Source organism: Vanessa atalanta, chromosome 4, assembly GCF_905147765.1.
Source record: "Vanessa atalanta chromosome 4, ilVanAtal1.2, whole genome shotgun sequence".
In the NCBI taxonomy this organism is placed as follows: domain Eukaryota; kingdom Metazoa; phylum Arthropoda; class Insecta; order Lepidoptera; family Nymphalidae; genus Vanessa; species Vanessa atalanta.
The window spans coordinates 5180803-5196130 of NC_061874.1; the positions used below are offsets into that span (position 1 = coordinate 5180803).

Sequence of the window (15328 nt, forward strand, 5' to 3'; positions counted from 1 at the left end):
GAATATTAATAATTCCTTAATTAATTCGGGGCATTACTAGTATTTTTTAATAAAAAAAAAATAGTTGATTTAGTCTGTATAATGAAGATTTATTACAAGAATAATACATAAATAACTGATAGAAACTTTCATTTTCCTTCATGTGAAATACAAACCATTATTCCTTCAATAAATTGTTAATCCGTGTAAAGGTTAATGGATCTTACGTTACAGTATAATTTATGGCATCTAAACTAGATAGCGAATACCGAGTATCTGAAAAACTGATACAATAGTGAAAGTGCTAATGAACTAGCAAACAATTCCTTATACAATAAGGAATATTTATTAATAATGACTTAGCGACATATAAATCTAAGGTTTTATCTCATTTTAAAAATAAAATCTAAACGTAAGTACTGCACTTTTAATCTACTCATTGCGATAGCAGTTTTATCGCTATAAAAATTAAACGTTGCAAAGTTTCAATGCCAGATAAGAATTTCGCCTTTAAATGTATTTTAATTGTAATATTAATAATATTTTCAAAAATTTTTAAGTACTTCTTATACTAACATAACATTGAATTAATCTCAGAGTTATAGAGAATAAATCTTGGTTTTACCTCGTTATTAAATATCAATTGAAAAACAATTCTCTTAGGCAAATAGAATTTAGGGTGTGTAAGGAAACCAAGCCCAGACGCATTGCGCCGTGACATTGAACAATGAAGGGAATCGTACCCCAAGCTGACGCACCAATGCACAGAGATATTACGTCAACTAATAATGACGATCAAATCAAACCCAACTTTTCATTTTTTTAATGTATGCGTTACAATAAATATATATTTATTTATATGATCTGGTTAAGTAATATGAAAAAATGGGTATTTTTAATGTGAAAATTGTATGTGTATAAATACAAAAAATACTTATATATACGAAATGGATATATGTTTCATTAAATTTTCATTGGTGTTATTATTTACATAATAACTAAACAAAAAAAAACAATTCATTTATTAAATTTACTTAATTTTAATATTGCCGTGTCATAGACATTATGTTGGTAAAAACCATCACCACTTTTTATTCTTCATATTAATTAAAAACAAATGAGTATAGATAATTTCTAAATACTGCGTCACAAGAAAGGGTATTTTATACGGAGCAATAAAAGAATGATAATTTTCATTTTTACTTACAAAGAAAAACCCAAAGTACACGTTATATTAAGTTCTTTTAATTAGCATACCGTTATCAGTCACGTAATTAGACCCCGTGATAGACTTAGCCCTATCACTTGCAATGTATAAGATTAAATCAGCTACTTCCTCCGGCTCAGATATTCTGTTAAGAAGAGTAAGCGGCAGAAAGCTGTCCCAAGTTAAAGGAGATTTAGCTGTCTCCAATATATCAGTTCGAACCGGTCCAGGACTAATCGTGTTCACTCTCACACCATGAGGGCTCAACTCGACCGCAGCACAAACGGTGAAATGGTTCAAACCTGCTTTTGAGATGCAATAATTTGACATACCGGGAGAAAAAGGAGCCATGGTTCCAGCGAGACTCGATATATTTACTATATTCCCCTTAGTTTTGACCAGATATGGGGCAGCCAAGACCGTTAAATGAACAATTGCTCGAAGGTTGACGTTAACGATAGCGTCGTAAGCTCTCATCATATCGTTGCCGAGGATGCCGTCATTTTTCATTGATATACCAGCATTGTTGACCAAGACATCGATTTGACCGAACTTGTTAATGGTTTCGTTGATGATGCGACGAGCGTCGTCGTCGTTGGCGACATCTGCACGAATCACGAGGGGCGAGGAACACTTCGCGGCCACGGCGGAGAGTTTGGTTTCGTTACGGCCCACCATCACAACGTGAGCGCCCTCTTTGCTGAACATTATCGCCGCTGAGGCACCAATGCCCGAGCTGGCTCCAGTCACTATAACAACCTTGTTCTTGAAACTCATTACGACCCTGTTGTTGCAATTAATCAAGCGACACTAACTCGTCTTAATTTTAAGCTGGCCTTTTTATCAGTAAATTTCCATGATATAGGAAATTGGACTTTATGACTGACTGTTTATTAATAATATGATAACTCAAGAATTATACATATCATATTGCAAATAAAATTATGATAATATAACTTGCAATACCAGAATACTTATTCTTATCTATCTATAAAAAATATATTGTGTATGCAATTGGATATTTAGTTAATTACTATTGAAATCAGTGAACACTAAAACACAGGTGAAAACTCGACGTATTTTTAATGATTTTAAATTGAGTTTTAAGTTTTACTAGTTTTGTGCTTTTTGCGATTTGTAATTTTTCTCGAATTTCCCTTAATTCCAATATAAATAGCCATTATATTACAAACATTTCAATATGCCGTAGCTTACCTTGAAAGTCAACCAAGATTTTCCATGAAATATCTTTGCCAATTTTAACAAAGGTGTATTTTTTTTTTTTTTGATAAATACGCTCTCCTTCATAATACATTAATTTCAATATAAATACTTTTTTTTTTCTAAAATTTAGATTATTTAATTATCACGCTTATATTTCTACATCGATCACACCTTCCTCCTTGATCCTTGTAAAGATATCGAAAGAGAAAGTAAAAAAAATAAAATATTAATTTTCAAGCTGGGGAGAAAGAAATGAAATCTGAAGGAAAGCTTTTCCTAAGCCACAATATCTAAAAATTTGCCTTCTTGGTTCACATTTATTTATATACAGTTTAAAAGAATAACTGGACTTCAAGTCGTAGACTACCTGTACCTCAAATTTAATTATGATCATCTTAATGGGTTAGTCGTGATGAGGTACAAATAGTCAGAGTTACTTTCGAATTTATATTATAAGTCCAGATATCGTGCTCGGCTAAGACGAAAAACATCGGTTTCCTGTACGAAGAATATTGTGAAATGTATCTTAAATTTTGAGTAAAGGCTTAAATTACCGTCACGTCATTTAAATTCAGTGGTATCCATTTGATACCAGAGAGAGACAGAGAGACAGAGAGATAGTGATGTATAATACACTTACAGTTAATATTTATATTTGAATTATATTATTATATTAATATTTGAATATAGTACTAGCGTCCCTCTGTTGTGCGTTAAATTTAAAAGTTATATTATTTTATAAATAAATATGTAAGTAAATTTTAAAGCGTTATAACTTTTGATAGACCTTACCCGGTTAGGTTTTTATTTTATCAAAATCGATCCAAATATTTGTAATTTTACTCGTTTCGAAAATAACCTGGACAAATAGATAGACAAACAAAAAAGTTTTTGTTTTTTTTTTTTGTTTTTAGAACCACGACATTGTCATAATAACTTAAAAAGGCAGTTGACAACACAGAAATATTCTACAATTTAATTTAATTGTATTGATTAACAAATATTGATAAGTGCAATAGGTATGATCATACGTATTTGTATGATAACGTTTAAAGTCAATAAACTTATAATATATATACGGCCTTGATATTTAAATTTGCTAATTATAAATACTGAGATGAAGAGTTCAACTAAGTTTATTAAATTGAACTTACAATCTCATTTGTTGTCATTTTATTACAGAATAAGATAAACCTGATTAGTCCGGTCAAGTAGGCCCGATTTAACAATGATTGAGACACCTCAGTATAAATTAAAACGTCAGGGTATGTTTACTATTATAATGAGATCTTGAAAACATATTTTATTTAGTATTGCATGTATATGCATATAACAAAAGCATATTGGAAACAGATATCACATTGTTTTTAATGTGAACAAATAATAAACTGATTATAGGTGTGTCGTAGGATTCGACGTGATCTAAATCGTGAATTATTTAATAATTGTTTTAGTGAAAGTCTCTTTTAAATTTTCCATATATTAAGATCGTGTTCTATGGTCACTCTCCAAGTTGTTCTTAAGGAATATCTATATAATATAGTCTTTAATATAGGAATATTAAAGAGTAATACTTTCTTGAATAACTTTAAGACACAAACAAATAAAGGATAATTCAAGCTATTGTACTTTATACTATGTTATAGACAGAAATAATATATAACGCATACTATTAAGAAAAAATATTTACGGCTTAAGAGATATTATTTTTGGAAAATACTCATTAACAACCTATGTAATATTTGATTTTAGTTATTTACGATTTCCAAACGTTACAATTAAACGGGTACAATTTATGTTCTAAATCGTTGAGCAACTTTTGCTCCTCAGTAGAAAATAATTTTAAATGGTAACGATGGATCGTCCGAATAGATCTTGTCAGCGGACAGACGGACAGACGGACGGCGAACGTAATTGGTCGATTCAAGATATATTCGCTTAATTGCAAATATATAATTAGGGAACTCGTGTCCTAATAAAATAATATGAAACTCAGTGAATATAATAATCTGCTATCTATTCATTTAATCCATACTAATATTATAAATGCGAAAGTAACTTTGTCTTTCTGTCTGTCTGTCTCGCTTTCACGCCAAAACTACTGGACTGATTTAAATGAAATTTGGTACACAAATAGTCTAGAGCCTGAGAAAGGACATAGGCTACTTTTTATTCGGAAAAAAGTGTTGTAAAGGGTTGAAAGGGGGATGAAAGCTAGTAACTTATATTTTAAGTAGACACAATTTCATTTCATCGGGCTATTTAAAGAAAAAGTAAGTTATCAATAATGCTGTTTAATTGAAAACACTTAGCTTACCCTTAAAATTATTCATCTTCTTGTGTTTCTTTTCTCGGGTAAATACTATGTGAAAATTAAAACCAATAAACAGAAGAATAAATATCTACAATATTTAATCCATAAGTAATGTGTTTTAAAAATGTTTATATTTAATGAATTACCTAATTACGCGTTTAACAAGGAGCAAGGATAGAATAAGCCACTTCCACGATTCCTATCATTGCAGTTGAGTTATTATAGCTGACAGAATATCCAGAGAAATGTTCGGCACGTAAAAAGGGATATATGTATCAGCGATCTGTGTTTTTTTTTCACTTTTTCGGATGCCATTGTGTCAGGTAGAGCGGGGTGGGCGATGCTCGGTTGTGGCTCGTTTTATTTTATAAGAAACACCTGCTCCGTGCGTGACTTTCGTTTGACATTGCGTTTTATTTTCAAATTTAACGAAGACGTCGATACGCGAAAAACTAGTCACTTTATTGTTTGACGGTGCTTTGACAGCTTCGACAGGAATCATCTAATATTTATATTTTATCACATTTAATTGCTAATACCGCTATAATAATTGTACGACGTGAGAATTCTCTGTTCTCAGTATGAATGGTAAATAAAATTTACAAGAAAAGTTTTATAATCATCAATACGAATAGTCTGTACATAACGTCACTATATATTAAATATTATAGCGATCGATAATCGACAAAAAATGAAGATATTTGAGGGGCAATTTTAATTTATATAACACTATTATATTCGTACTCTATTCCACACATAGTAATCGGAGATTAAACAACGTTCAATGAATAGACTTAGAGCCTACAATAAATCTTTATAATAATCAAAATTAGTTCATTGACCCACCTGTATAGTAAGCACAGTAGATGACGAATAAATCTTTATTACATAAGAACCCGTTCAGTTGGTATAATGATCGCTTCTACGAAGTGTGCGCGTGTGCATTGTGACCCCGAGGCCTCGAATCCCGGGCTCGGTCGACAGTTGCGTTGCATAGGGTTAACTTGTCTGTATCAAATTAACATTAGTTTTATATTGTACACTGTAAAATATCATTAACTAATATCCCAGCATACAAACAACTTACAATACCAAGATTATAACGAGGTACCTTTCATAATTAAAATGATAATATCATTGATTATTTTATTAGTAAGTAAACGATATCGAAGCTATATTTCAAGTACACCAAAATATCCATTAACACGAATTGCAGCAGCATAAGCTCCAAACAAGCTTTTCAAATAGGAGGAGTGTGACATTTACAGACTGTTTACTATACAAAAAAACAACAACAACAAAGTTACAATCTTAACTATGAGACACTGATATAATTTTTTATTATTTATGATATTTTTTATAATTTGCTTTACTCAAAGTCTGAGCCCTGGTTGAGAGAGGTAGCCCTGGGTAAAATGCCACAGAAAAACCTTTTGGACGTCGTGTTTCTATAATTTGTATAGATAGATAGTTTTAATTGACTAACCAAAAAAAGAGATGATGTTATCGGTTGTATGTTTATTTTTTTTTTATAGAAATAAAACAGTTGTTTGTTACACCAGAACTCCATCATCTATGAACCGATTTAGAAAATATTTGTTTGGTAGGGTTTACTTTCCCTTTAGTCCCGTTTAAATTTAAAGCCGGTTATTTTATATCATTTATTATTGCATAACCTTTAAGTCTACAATGTTTTTTTGGTAAATATAATAATTGACAACTGAGAACTTTTAATTAATTTTAAGGTCTACTATAGTTATATTTTAGAAGTATCGCACAAACCGTTACTACTTTTGTGCAGACTGTTCCCTCATCCTGAAGTATATTTAAATAACTCATAAAACAGATATTTCATAAGGATAAATCTTGAAAGGAATCATCAGACAGAAGCCTTTGTATATAGTTCTCGATCTCTGGGATCACATCCGGAGCAGAGGTCGCCTGGGTAATATAATATGTGAAATAAAGCGAAACGGTTTGGCCTTTAAATATCAAGTTCTACTATCAGCGTGTCTACATTCAGCATAAAAAGTGAAGTTGACAACATTCAATTACTCAATATATCCAGTTTTTTTTTAATATTAGCTATTAAAATTAATTGTTTTTACTTGGGCTTTGTGGATGCCCGTCTGGGTAGACACTACCGACTCATCAGATATTTTACCGCCAAACAGCAATACTGACTATTTTTATGTTACTACAGGTAAAGCTACTCGGAATCTTTGTTGCTAAGTTTGGAGGCGCATTGGCAATATATGGAATGGTTCATATTTCTTATAACTTCATTGTCTATGGGCAGTGGTGACCACTTACTATCAGTTAGCCTATTTGCCCGTCCGCCTACCTGTATCATAAAAACAAAGGAATGTGTTTAACTAGTGAAAAAGTAGTAATAGTTAATTAGATCTATTATTATTTAACATTATGTCAGATTAATATGATTGAGTAGGTCTGTGCCGGATGCTATGTATACGTATTATTTGCCTCAAAGTTAAATCAGTATTAAGGGTTAACACTAAAACTTATTGTGATAATAAGACAACTACATAGAACTATTTACTATATTCGTTTTTATTATATATGTATAATTGTATATACTGAAAAATAAAATAAACATTCCACAGAAATTATTCCTTCAAAAACGAAAAAATCGTCACCAATACAACTTTTACGAACAAAATGAATCTTTGAAAGTTGTAAGTAAAAAACTTACGACCCTCGGGACAAATTACCGGCGTAATGACCGGGTGCGCGAGCGCAGATCGTTGTTTTGTTGCAGTGATTAATGATCGCGCGCTACCGGCACAGCTTAAAACCGTAGCAAGTATTAGGTACTATCTCTTGTGATCATGGATGCTGCAATTTATCAGCGACATTAGAGCATGTTGGTTAATAAAAAAATTATATTAATTTCGTACTTGGATCAAGACAACAAATATATAGAATAAAATATTTGATGAGAAGATTATCCACAGGATTTTTTTAAATCTGTTTATGTGTTGCGATTCCGATTGCGATTCAATCTAAAATTTTCGTTAGTTATATGAAGTAAGTATCATCTTTTTTGTTTAAAAAAGACGTACTACTAAAACAAAAAATATTAAAATATGATTTTTTTAAATTATATTTACTTGATACTTACTTACTATTTACTAGTTTTCATTACTTATAATGACATTCCTGTGATTATCCAGAAAAATAATTCAAGATATTCTCGGCATAATCTTACTGAATTTTTATTTAAACTTGAATATAAAATGTATAATGTATAAGTCAAACATCAAATTCCAATAAGATCGATGGTTTACAAAATTCAAAAGTTAATTTTTTTTTGTTCGTCTGTATTACGACGTTTGGCGCGGAATGTCGGTGGCGAGCAATCACGAGGTGTCTGCAAATTGCTAGTCACTTCACTCGAGGGTAGTTATTAAATACCAATCTTCATGTTTAAAAAAACGGTCGAATGTTCGAAATATTTGACAGTGACTTAAGCATGGTAACATTTTTAAATCGTTTAGTTAAGCTTAAATCTTGTTATAGTTATACTCAATACGTCTTTTTTGTATTAAGGACTAGCTATATACATGGAACATGATGTCCAACGTTAAAACACTTAAGTACGCTATAAGCAGACTGGTGATAGTGAACACTGATGTCGATCATTCTACCGTCAAACATAACAACCGTGTACGGTGTATGTTGCGGTTTGAAGGTTTAGTGAGTCAGTATAATTACAGCCACAAGGGACAAAACCACTTAGACAGCCGACTCATCGACAGTGTAAGAATTATTAATATTTCTTACAGTGCCCATGTAGAGTCCATCTGTAATTGCTGAGCATTACTTATAATTTTCACTAATTTTCCACTTTCATCCTCGTAATATTAAAGTAAAATAAGAAATCATCCTTATACAATACAAATTTAACTTTAAAATAAAAAATGAAAATTTAACAATTTTCCAAATTGTAGTCGAAAGGATTGAAAAAACACAAACATAATAAAATAAAATATGAAAAAATCCATAACTATTATTATTGTGTTTAAATCTCATTTTTATATGATTTACATTATATAACAACGATCTCACCAGTAGCTGTCCGTCTGTCTGTCTGAACTCGATAAACACAAAATGGTAATAATACAATAAGTAATTAATACTTATGATGATGACTGTTGAAGATGTCAAAAGTCATGCCGACTGTGACGCTTTATGTTACACTAGCGATCCGCCCCGACTTCGCACGGGTTCAATTTATTAATATAGATAATGATATGATATTAATATATAATATCTATGTAGCTTTGTACCATTGAAAACGTTTTTAGAATTCGATTATCAGTTCTTATAATTACCCCCTACATACAAATAAACTAAATACGAAAGCTTAGCTTTTTTATTTATCGATTATGGCAGTACGAAGTCTGCCGGGTCAGCTAGTATAATATAAAAGTTTTATTACACATACTATATTTGTGCGAAGCCGGTTCGCTTAACGTACATATTTCTTTATATTGAAGACAATATACGTATATTCGTGACTGAGATTAGATTATATAATAATCAATTAAAAGACGTAATTATTTTTTTAGGATTCCATACAACCTAAGTAGCTTTACGTTTAATACATTTCTGTAAAAAAGACGATTCATTTAGTGATCTTCCTACACGAAAAAAGTATATTTAGTTTGTTTGTTGATAAATGGAACACTTATAATAACGCTTTCGTTTTGACAAGTGTTTTGAAGGCAAGATCATGTTTAGTTCTCGAGATATGTGAGACGAAAGAAATACTCACTTAGGTTAACATACACGACAAATATCCATTTTAATACAGAAGATCCAACTTACATTTCCATTCTGATATGTATGTATGCAAATACACGTGATATGAATATTTTATTTAAACACAGCTTGTTGTAATTTATATCAAAAATAATAATTATTTTTATTTAATACGCAACTAACATTACCCTTTCAAGGCGCGTCATTGGACACGTGCGCTAAATGACTCCTTGGTATGCGCCATAGCTGTCTTGGTGCACCCTTGAGTCTCCAACGCGAAAACTTGCGCTTCAAATAAACTTCAACGTTGTTGCTTCAACAACATTGCATAATAAATATTATTATATCTTTATGTTTCAACAGCTATAAGCAAGTTAATAAGAGCGATTTTGGCAAATTAGTAATGCAGGAATTGGGAACCATTTTTGTTGTATACAATACAATGATTTTTATTATTATTGAATTATGAGTCAAATGGAATACTTTTCGTCATGGATAATATAGCATCCCGAGTGATAAACAAAAACTATACTATAAAATATACCAAAAAGCAATCAACAGAAGCAACGATTGCATTTGATAAAAACAAAATACGCTTCGTGAACGAGTTACACTTCGTGGCTGTTTGGATTTTAGTTTATAAAATATTTTGGCATAATTAGAGTATTTGCGTATAGCATTAGTATTATGACAATACTAACAATTATGAATTTACGTACTAAATATTACTCATATATTCCCAGAAGTCAAAAAACTTAAATTTACGCAAAAACTTAGTTTTACTTTACTTTCGGTATAGTTCAGTATTGTTAAAGAGAAATTTGTGTGACAAATAAACTTTTACAAAGTATATACAGATGATAATAAAAAAAATATCCAACATTTAGTTTGATTGTTACGAATATTATTCCTCATCAATATGAAAAGCCACTTAAACTTTACAAATACGCCTATTAGCAAAGACATTACAAGATATTTAAATAAACGCATGAGAAAAACGACATAGGATTTGCGGTACACACCTATATTACAGCAACATATATAGGTATCTAGTAAGTACATAGTTTATCAATAGTTTCTGTTTTATTATTTACAAAACATTTATTGCGTATAATACAATACAAATACCTGTTAACACATGTAACTAATAATAAAATACAGACAAGAAATATTAACAAGAGCCTTATCGCTAAGGCAGCAACAACACGAATACTTATTATGTAAAATTAAGCGAGGCAAGACAGGATAGTAACCCTATTATTTGTTATGAATATTATTGACCTACATATAAAATTCTATCTTATCTAGCCCACTTTTAAATACGTTCACTAGTAGATCAATCGTTTTACCAAGAATGGAGCGCTTAGTATTGCTGGAACGCGGTTAATGTGAGCGCAACTTCATACAGGTTTCCCGACTAATACCCAGTTGTTTGAGTTTAGATATCGTTTACAGACAAACGGTTTATAAACACTTAATGTGTCGATCGACGTCTAAGCTCAGAACCGGCTTAACGTTATCTAGAATTAGAAACAGTAAACTGCTAGTTTGTTACAACTATTACGGATAAAGAGATCGTTATGTAGCCATTGTTTGCTCTCACTTTTAACAGGAACTGAATATAACAGAAAAGGGAATATTAAATTAGTTACCAAAAAAAGGAGATTTGAAGTTAATTTAAAATAAAAAATTTAAAGTGTTTATTTTGTTAATTTAAATAAAATGCATTGTTTATAATTACAGCATATTATATGAATTATGTACACATTGATAAGATAGCTTGATTACGATACGAGTAATAATTACATATTTCAGTGTATATTTTACTTGGTGGTAGGGCTTTATGCAAGCTCGTCTGGGTAGGTAACACCCACTCATTACATATTCTAGGTAGAATTCAGAATTCATTCGGTTCAGAATGTAGATTCTTCGAGGTAGAATCTACATTCTGAACCGGTGGTGGTAGCTTTACATTTAAGACAATTCTGTAAAATTACGTTTCAAAAGTGCTTGTAAATTATTAGCATTTTTTTTTTAGCATTAGCAGCCTGTAAATTGTTCCACTGCTGGGCTAAAGGCCTCCTCTCCCTCTGAGGAGAAGGTTTGGAGCATATTCCACCACGCTGCTCCAATGCGGGTCGGTGGAATACACATGTGGCAGAATTTCGTTGAAATTAGACACATGCAGGTTTCCTTACGATGTTTTCCTTCACCGCCGAGCACGAGATGAATTATAAACACAAATTAAGCACATGAAAATTCAGTGGTGCCTGCCTGGGTTTGAACCCGAAATCATCGGTTAAGATGCACGCGTTCTAACCACTGGGCCATCTCGGCTTTGCTTGTAAAAGCCTATTGTATTTAGCATATTTTTGGTAAAACAAGCAACAAAGTGGCACGTTTATACTATTCGTATCACATATGCTTCCAAATAAATAAATAAATGATTATTTATTGTGTTTTGCTGTTAGTGAGGATGCGCGCACGCTCGGTGAGGCGGCGCCGGCGGCGGTGGCGGTGAGCGGCGCGGTGGCGGGGTCGGGTGGTGAACGTGCCGAGCGCGCGTGTGCCTGTACAGCCTGGCCACCACGCCGGCAGCCTGCGCCTCACGAGATACTACGACCAAAACCACGCAGGTTGGAGAAAAAATTCAATCTATATCTTTGGATCACAATTATAATGTTCGAACAGTTTTATTTATTATCCTTTAACTGGGAAAATTAGTTTAGGTTACGCAGCATTTTGTTCCACTGATGCTGCTATGATGACGATATCATCGGTAAAAAGATAATTACATTGATACCATTCCAGCCCAATTGAAAATTGTAAAGAAGTCTGTAAACGCATTCGTTAACTAAAAGTTATTTTAACGGCGTACCTCAACAACTCCATTAATGTCAAATATACATACATCGGGAGTAAGTTTACCACTTACTATGTTTCGATAGAGACAATGGGAATTTTTTAATTCTCAAAAACTATACCTGTTTGCACTCCTGACTTGCTAACCACGTTAATCTTTTTAGCAGAAATGATCGTGAGAATATGGTTGTGAACTACTAATATATACACTCAAGTGGGATGGTTGTTTTCAAGAGACGTTAAACACCTTTCATAGGACTAATGTTTCCTCAGTCTCGCTCCATATTATCCTTAATCTTATCCCCATAATCCGCAATCTCATCTTCTTGGATGACTTCAACGGACTAAATGTAATAATAAAAAATCAAAAAGAATAAATACATATAAAATAATCTTCACATATAAGATATTCTGTAATATTTATTTTATCCTTGTACATATTATTAATAAATTTTATTTAAAGAACAAAAATCGTTTGGAATTTGTTTGGAATTTGAGAATAAACTTTACAATTTTATTTTACCAAATATATATTTCAAGGTACAAAATTTAATTCGAGTATATCTTAACATTTTTCGTGTATATATATGTGTGTGCGTGTGTGTGTGACTAATAATGAAATTTCGTGTTCGTATGTGTGTTAAAAACGTGAATGTTGCATTCTTCCCGCGTATCTTGAACAAAGATTCAGTATAGTGCCGGGCGTAGTTCGATCGATCAGCTAAAGTTCAAGTTAAGGAGGTCGTAAGTGCGGAACCTTGTTTCCAACACATATTTATGTACAAACATATAGGTCAGAATGTCAGACTCCGTTAGTCCGTTGCGACGTTCATCACGCAGAGGCCGAGCATTCTTAGGTCTTGAAAAACAAAATCTAGTCTTCTTACTCATTCGTCACTACCGCTAAGTTCATGCGCTAGAACGAGAAATATATATTTCGATGGTTTGTAGAATTAAGGACTCGGTGCAATAGTCGTGACTCGGGATGAATGCGTAGTAGTCGGTTTCAATGATGTTTGTTTATTAGGGATGTGGGAAACCTTACCTTGGGAAATATTTAAGAAGGTAATATTTTAAGTTTCTGTAATGCCGTTTTACGTGAAGCTAGTATGTGTTGTCGTTCAGACAATATATAGAAATTGTATCTGATTGACATAACTTTGAACTTTTGCCGTTTTTTTTTGGTATCTATCAGAACGATATCAGCTTTGGATTTAATACAATGCTATAAATTAATGATGATGAACCTCCCAATTCTCCGCCTTCCACATCTAACCGGAGGTCAACCAATTTTAGGTCTAGATCACGCCTAAAGAGCTTTTAACTGATTTCAAAGATCCACGGTTGCCATATTTAAAAAAAAAGATCATGAAACCTTTTTTAACATCCTACTATGAATATTACAGTTTTCATTAATTACTGAATATTTTATAAACTAATACAATATCCTATGAATTGCCTACACAATAATACATTTTACATTATTACAATAGATAGTAGATAGGAACAGCAGTAAGCGATCTTTAAGGCGAAGTAGTATCAGATAGTAAATATTGAATAGTTGGTAGATAAGAATGTCAGACAAGAATATTTTCTTGTAACGTACTCTTCAGATCTCGATTTCCGTTATCAGGTTAGTTTAACTTATGTGATTATTTTTCTGTATAAATATATGAGGATTTATTGAAAAAGCAAAAGGAATTAAATGATGTTATAATAAGTTAATTATATTTTTGCAGGGACACTTGCCACATGTTAAAGTGTCAATAATTCTTGTATATAATAATAATATATTTTTGATTTACAATGGTTGAATGTTATTCACTTTTTCCATTATTTTGTGAGAGTATCTTTTAGAATATTTTGTTTTTTTTTTGTATCGTAAAGGCTAAGGTCACACGGGCTGAGATCAAAGTGTACATGCCTTATTTCATTCCTGGAATATTTTTTTAATTGACATGGGACTTTAAAGAGCCATCACTGTCAGGATAAGAACAAAACGAGTGTAAAATGTGCGGTGGCGGCTATTTCTCCCGTCGGCTCGTCTGTACCGCCAATTAGCGAAGATTTGTCGCTGGGCGCGATAACACTGAGACACATTTTTGTCGGCTATTACGAGATTAACAGTTTTGTTTCAGTGTCGCCGCCAATCTTGTAACTTTTGAAGATTAGTTTATTCAAATTATATATTTTTGAAATATTACAATAAATTTGCTTTTATAACAAAATTAATGTTTCACATTTTAATATTATATATTAATAGCGTAAGCCGTAAACCAGTAAATTTTTGTCTCAGTGATTATGGGACAATAGCTGCACATAAAAAATCGGTTATTGTCTTCTTTTGAAGGGCTCCAGCCAATTCCAAATCCAAATCCAGCCAGAAAATTAACTAAGCTAACAAATAATTAATATTAGAGAGAGGAAAAAAGGTACTGGCCGGTTAGTGAGCGGTACTACGACTGTATAATAAAAAAAGAAAAACGTAAACAAAATTAAAGTAAATTGTTATCGACAAACTCCAATTTTAGCTGAACTAATGTACTATTTAACATTAAAAACTTCGTTCAAAAAAGTTTTCATCATTTTGGCGCCAAATATAGATGAGTGACTTCCAGTTTACAATTAATGACAAAACAAAACCTAAAGGTTTCGAATTTCCTAAAAAATATTTTGAATAAACGCGAAGTTTCGCGGGAGACCCACTAGTTCCTAATATTATTCAAAACAAAACGTTTAAAATAAACTAGATGTAGCCTGCGACTTCGCTCGCGTTTTACGGGTTGTTCGTTAGGCGGTGGAACAACAACATACAGACGGAGAGACAGAGTTACTTTCGCATTTATAACATTAGAATAGATTACTAGAACTGTTAAATATCTTCTTTAATCATATTATTACTATTCAATCATATAATTTGTTACCAAAAGCCAATTATTTATTAGAGTATTTACTAA

At 31.9% G+C, this 15328-nt stretch overlaps 1 protein-coding gene across 1 annotated transcript; it reads right to left on the reverse strand.

Annotated features, from left to right (window-relative positions):
- Nucleotides 1-1019: 1019 nt before the first annotated feature.
- On the reverse strand, nucleotides 1020-1992 carry LOC125077760 (3-oxoacyl-[acyl-carrier-protein] reductase FabG-like). Its single transcript, XM_047689803.1, has one exon. The coding sequence runs from the start codon at nucleotides 1961-1963 to the stop codon at nucleotides 1214-1216; it is 750 nt and encodes a 249-aa protein (XP_047545759.1). The 5' UTR covers nucleotides 1964-1992; the 3' UTR covers nucleotides 1020-1213.
- Between the last annotated feature and the right edge of the window lie 13336 nt (nucleotides 1993-15328).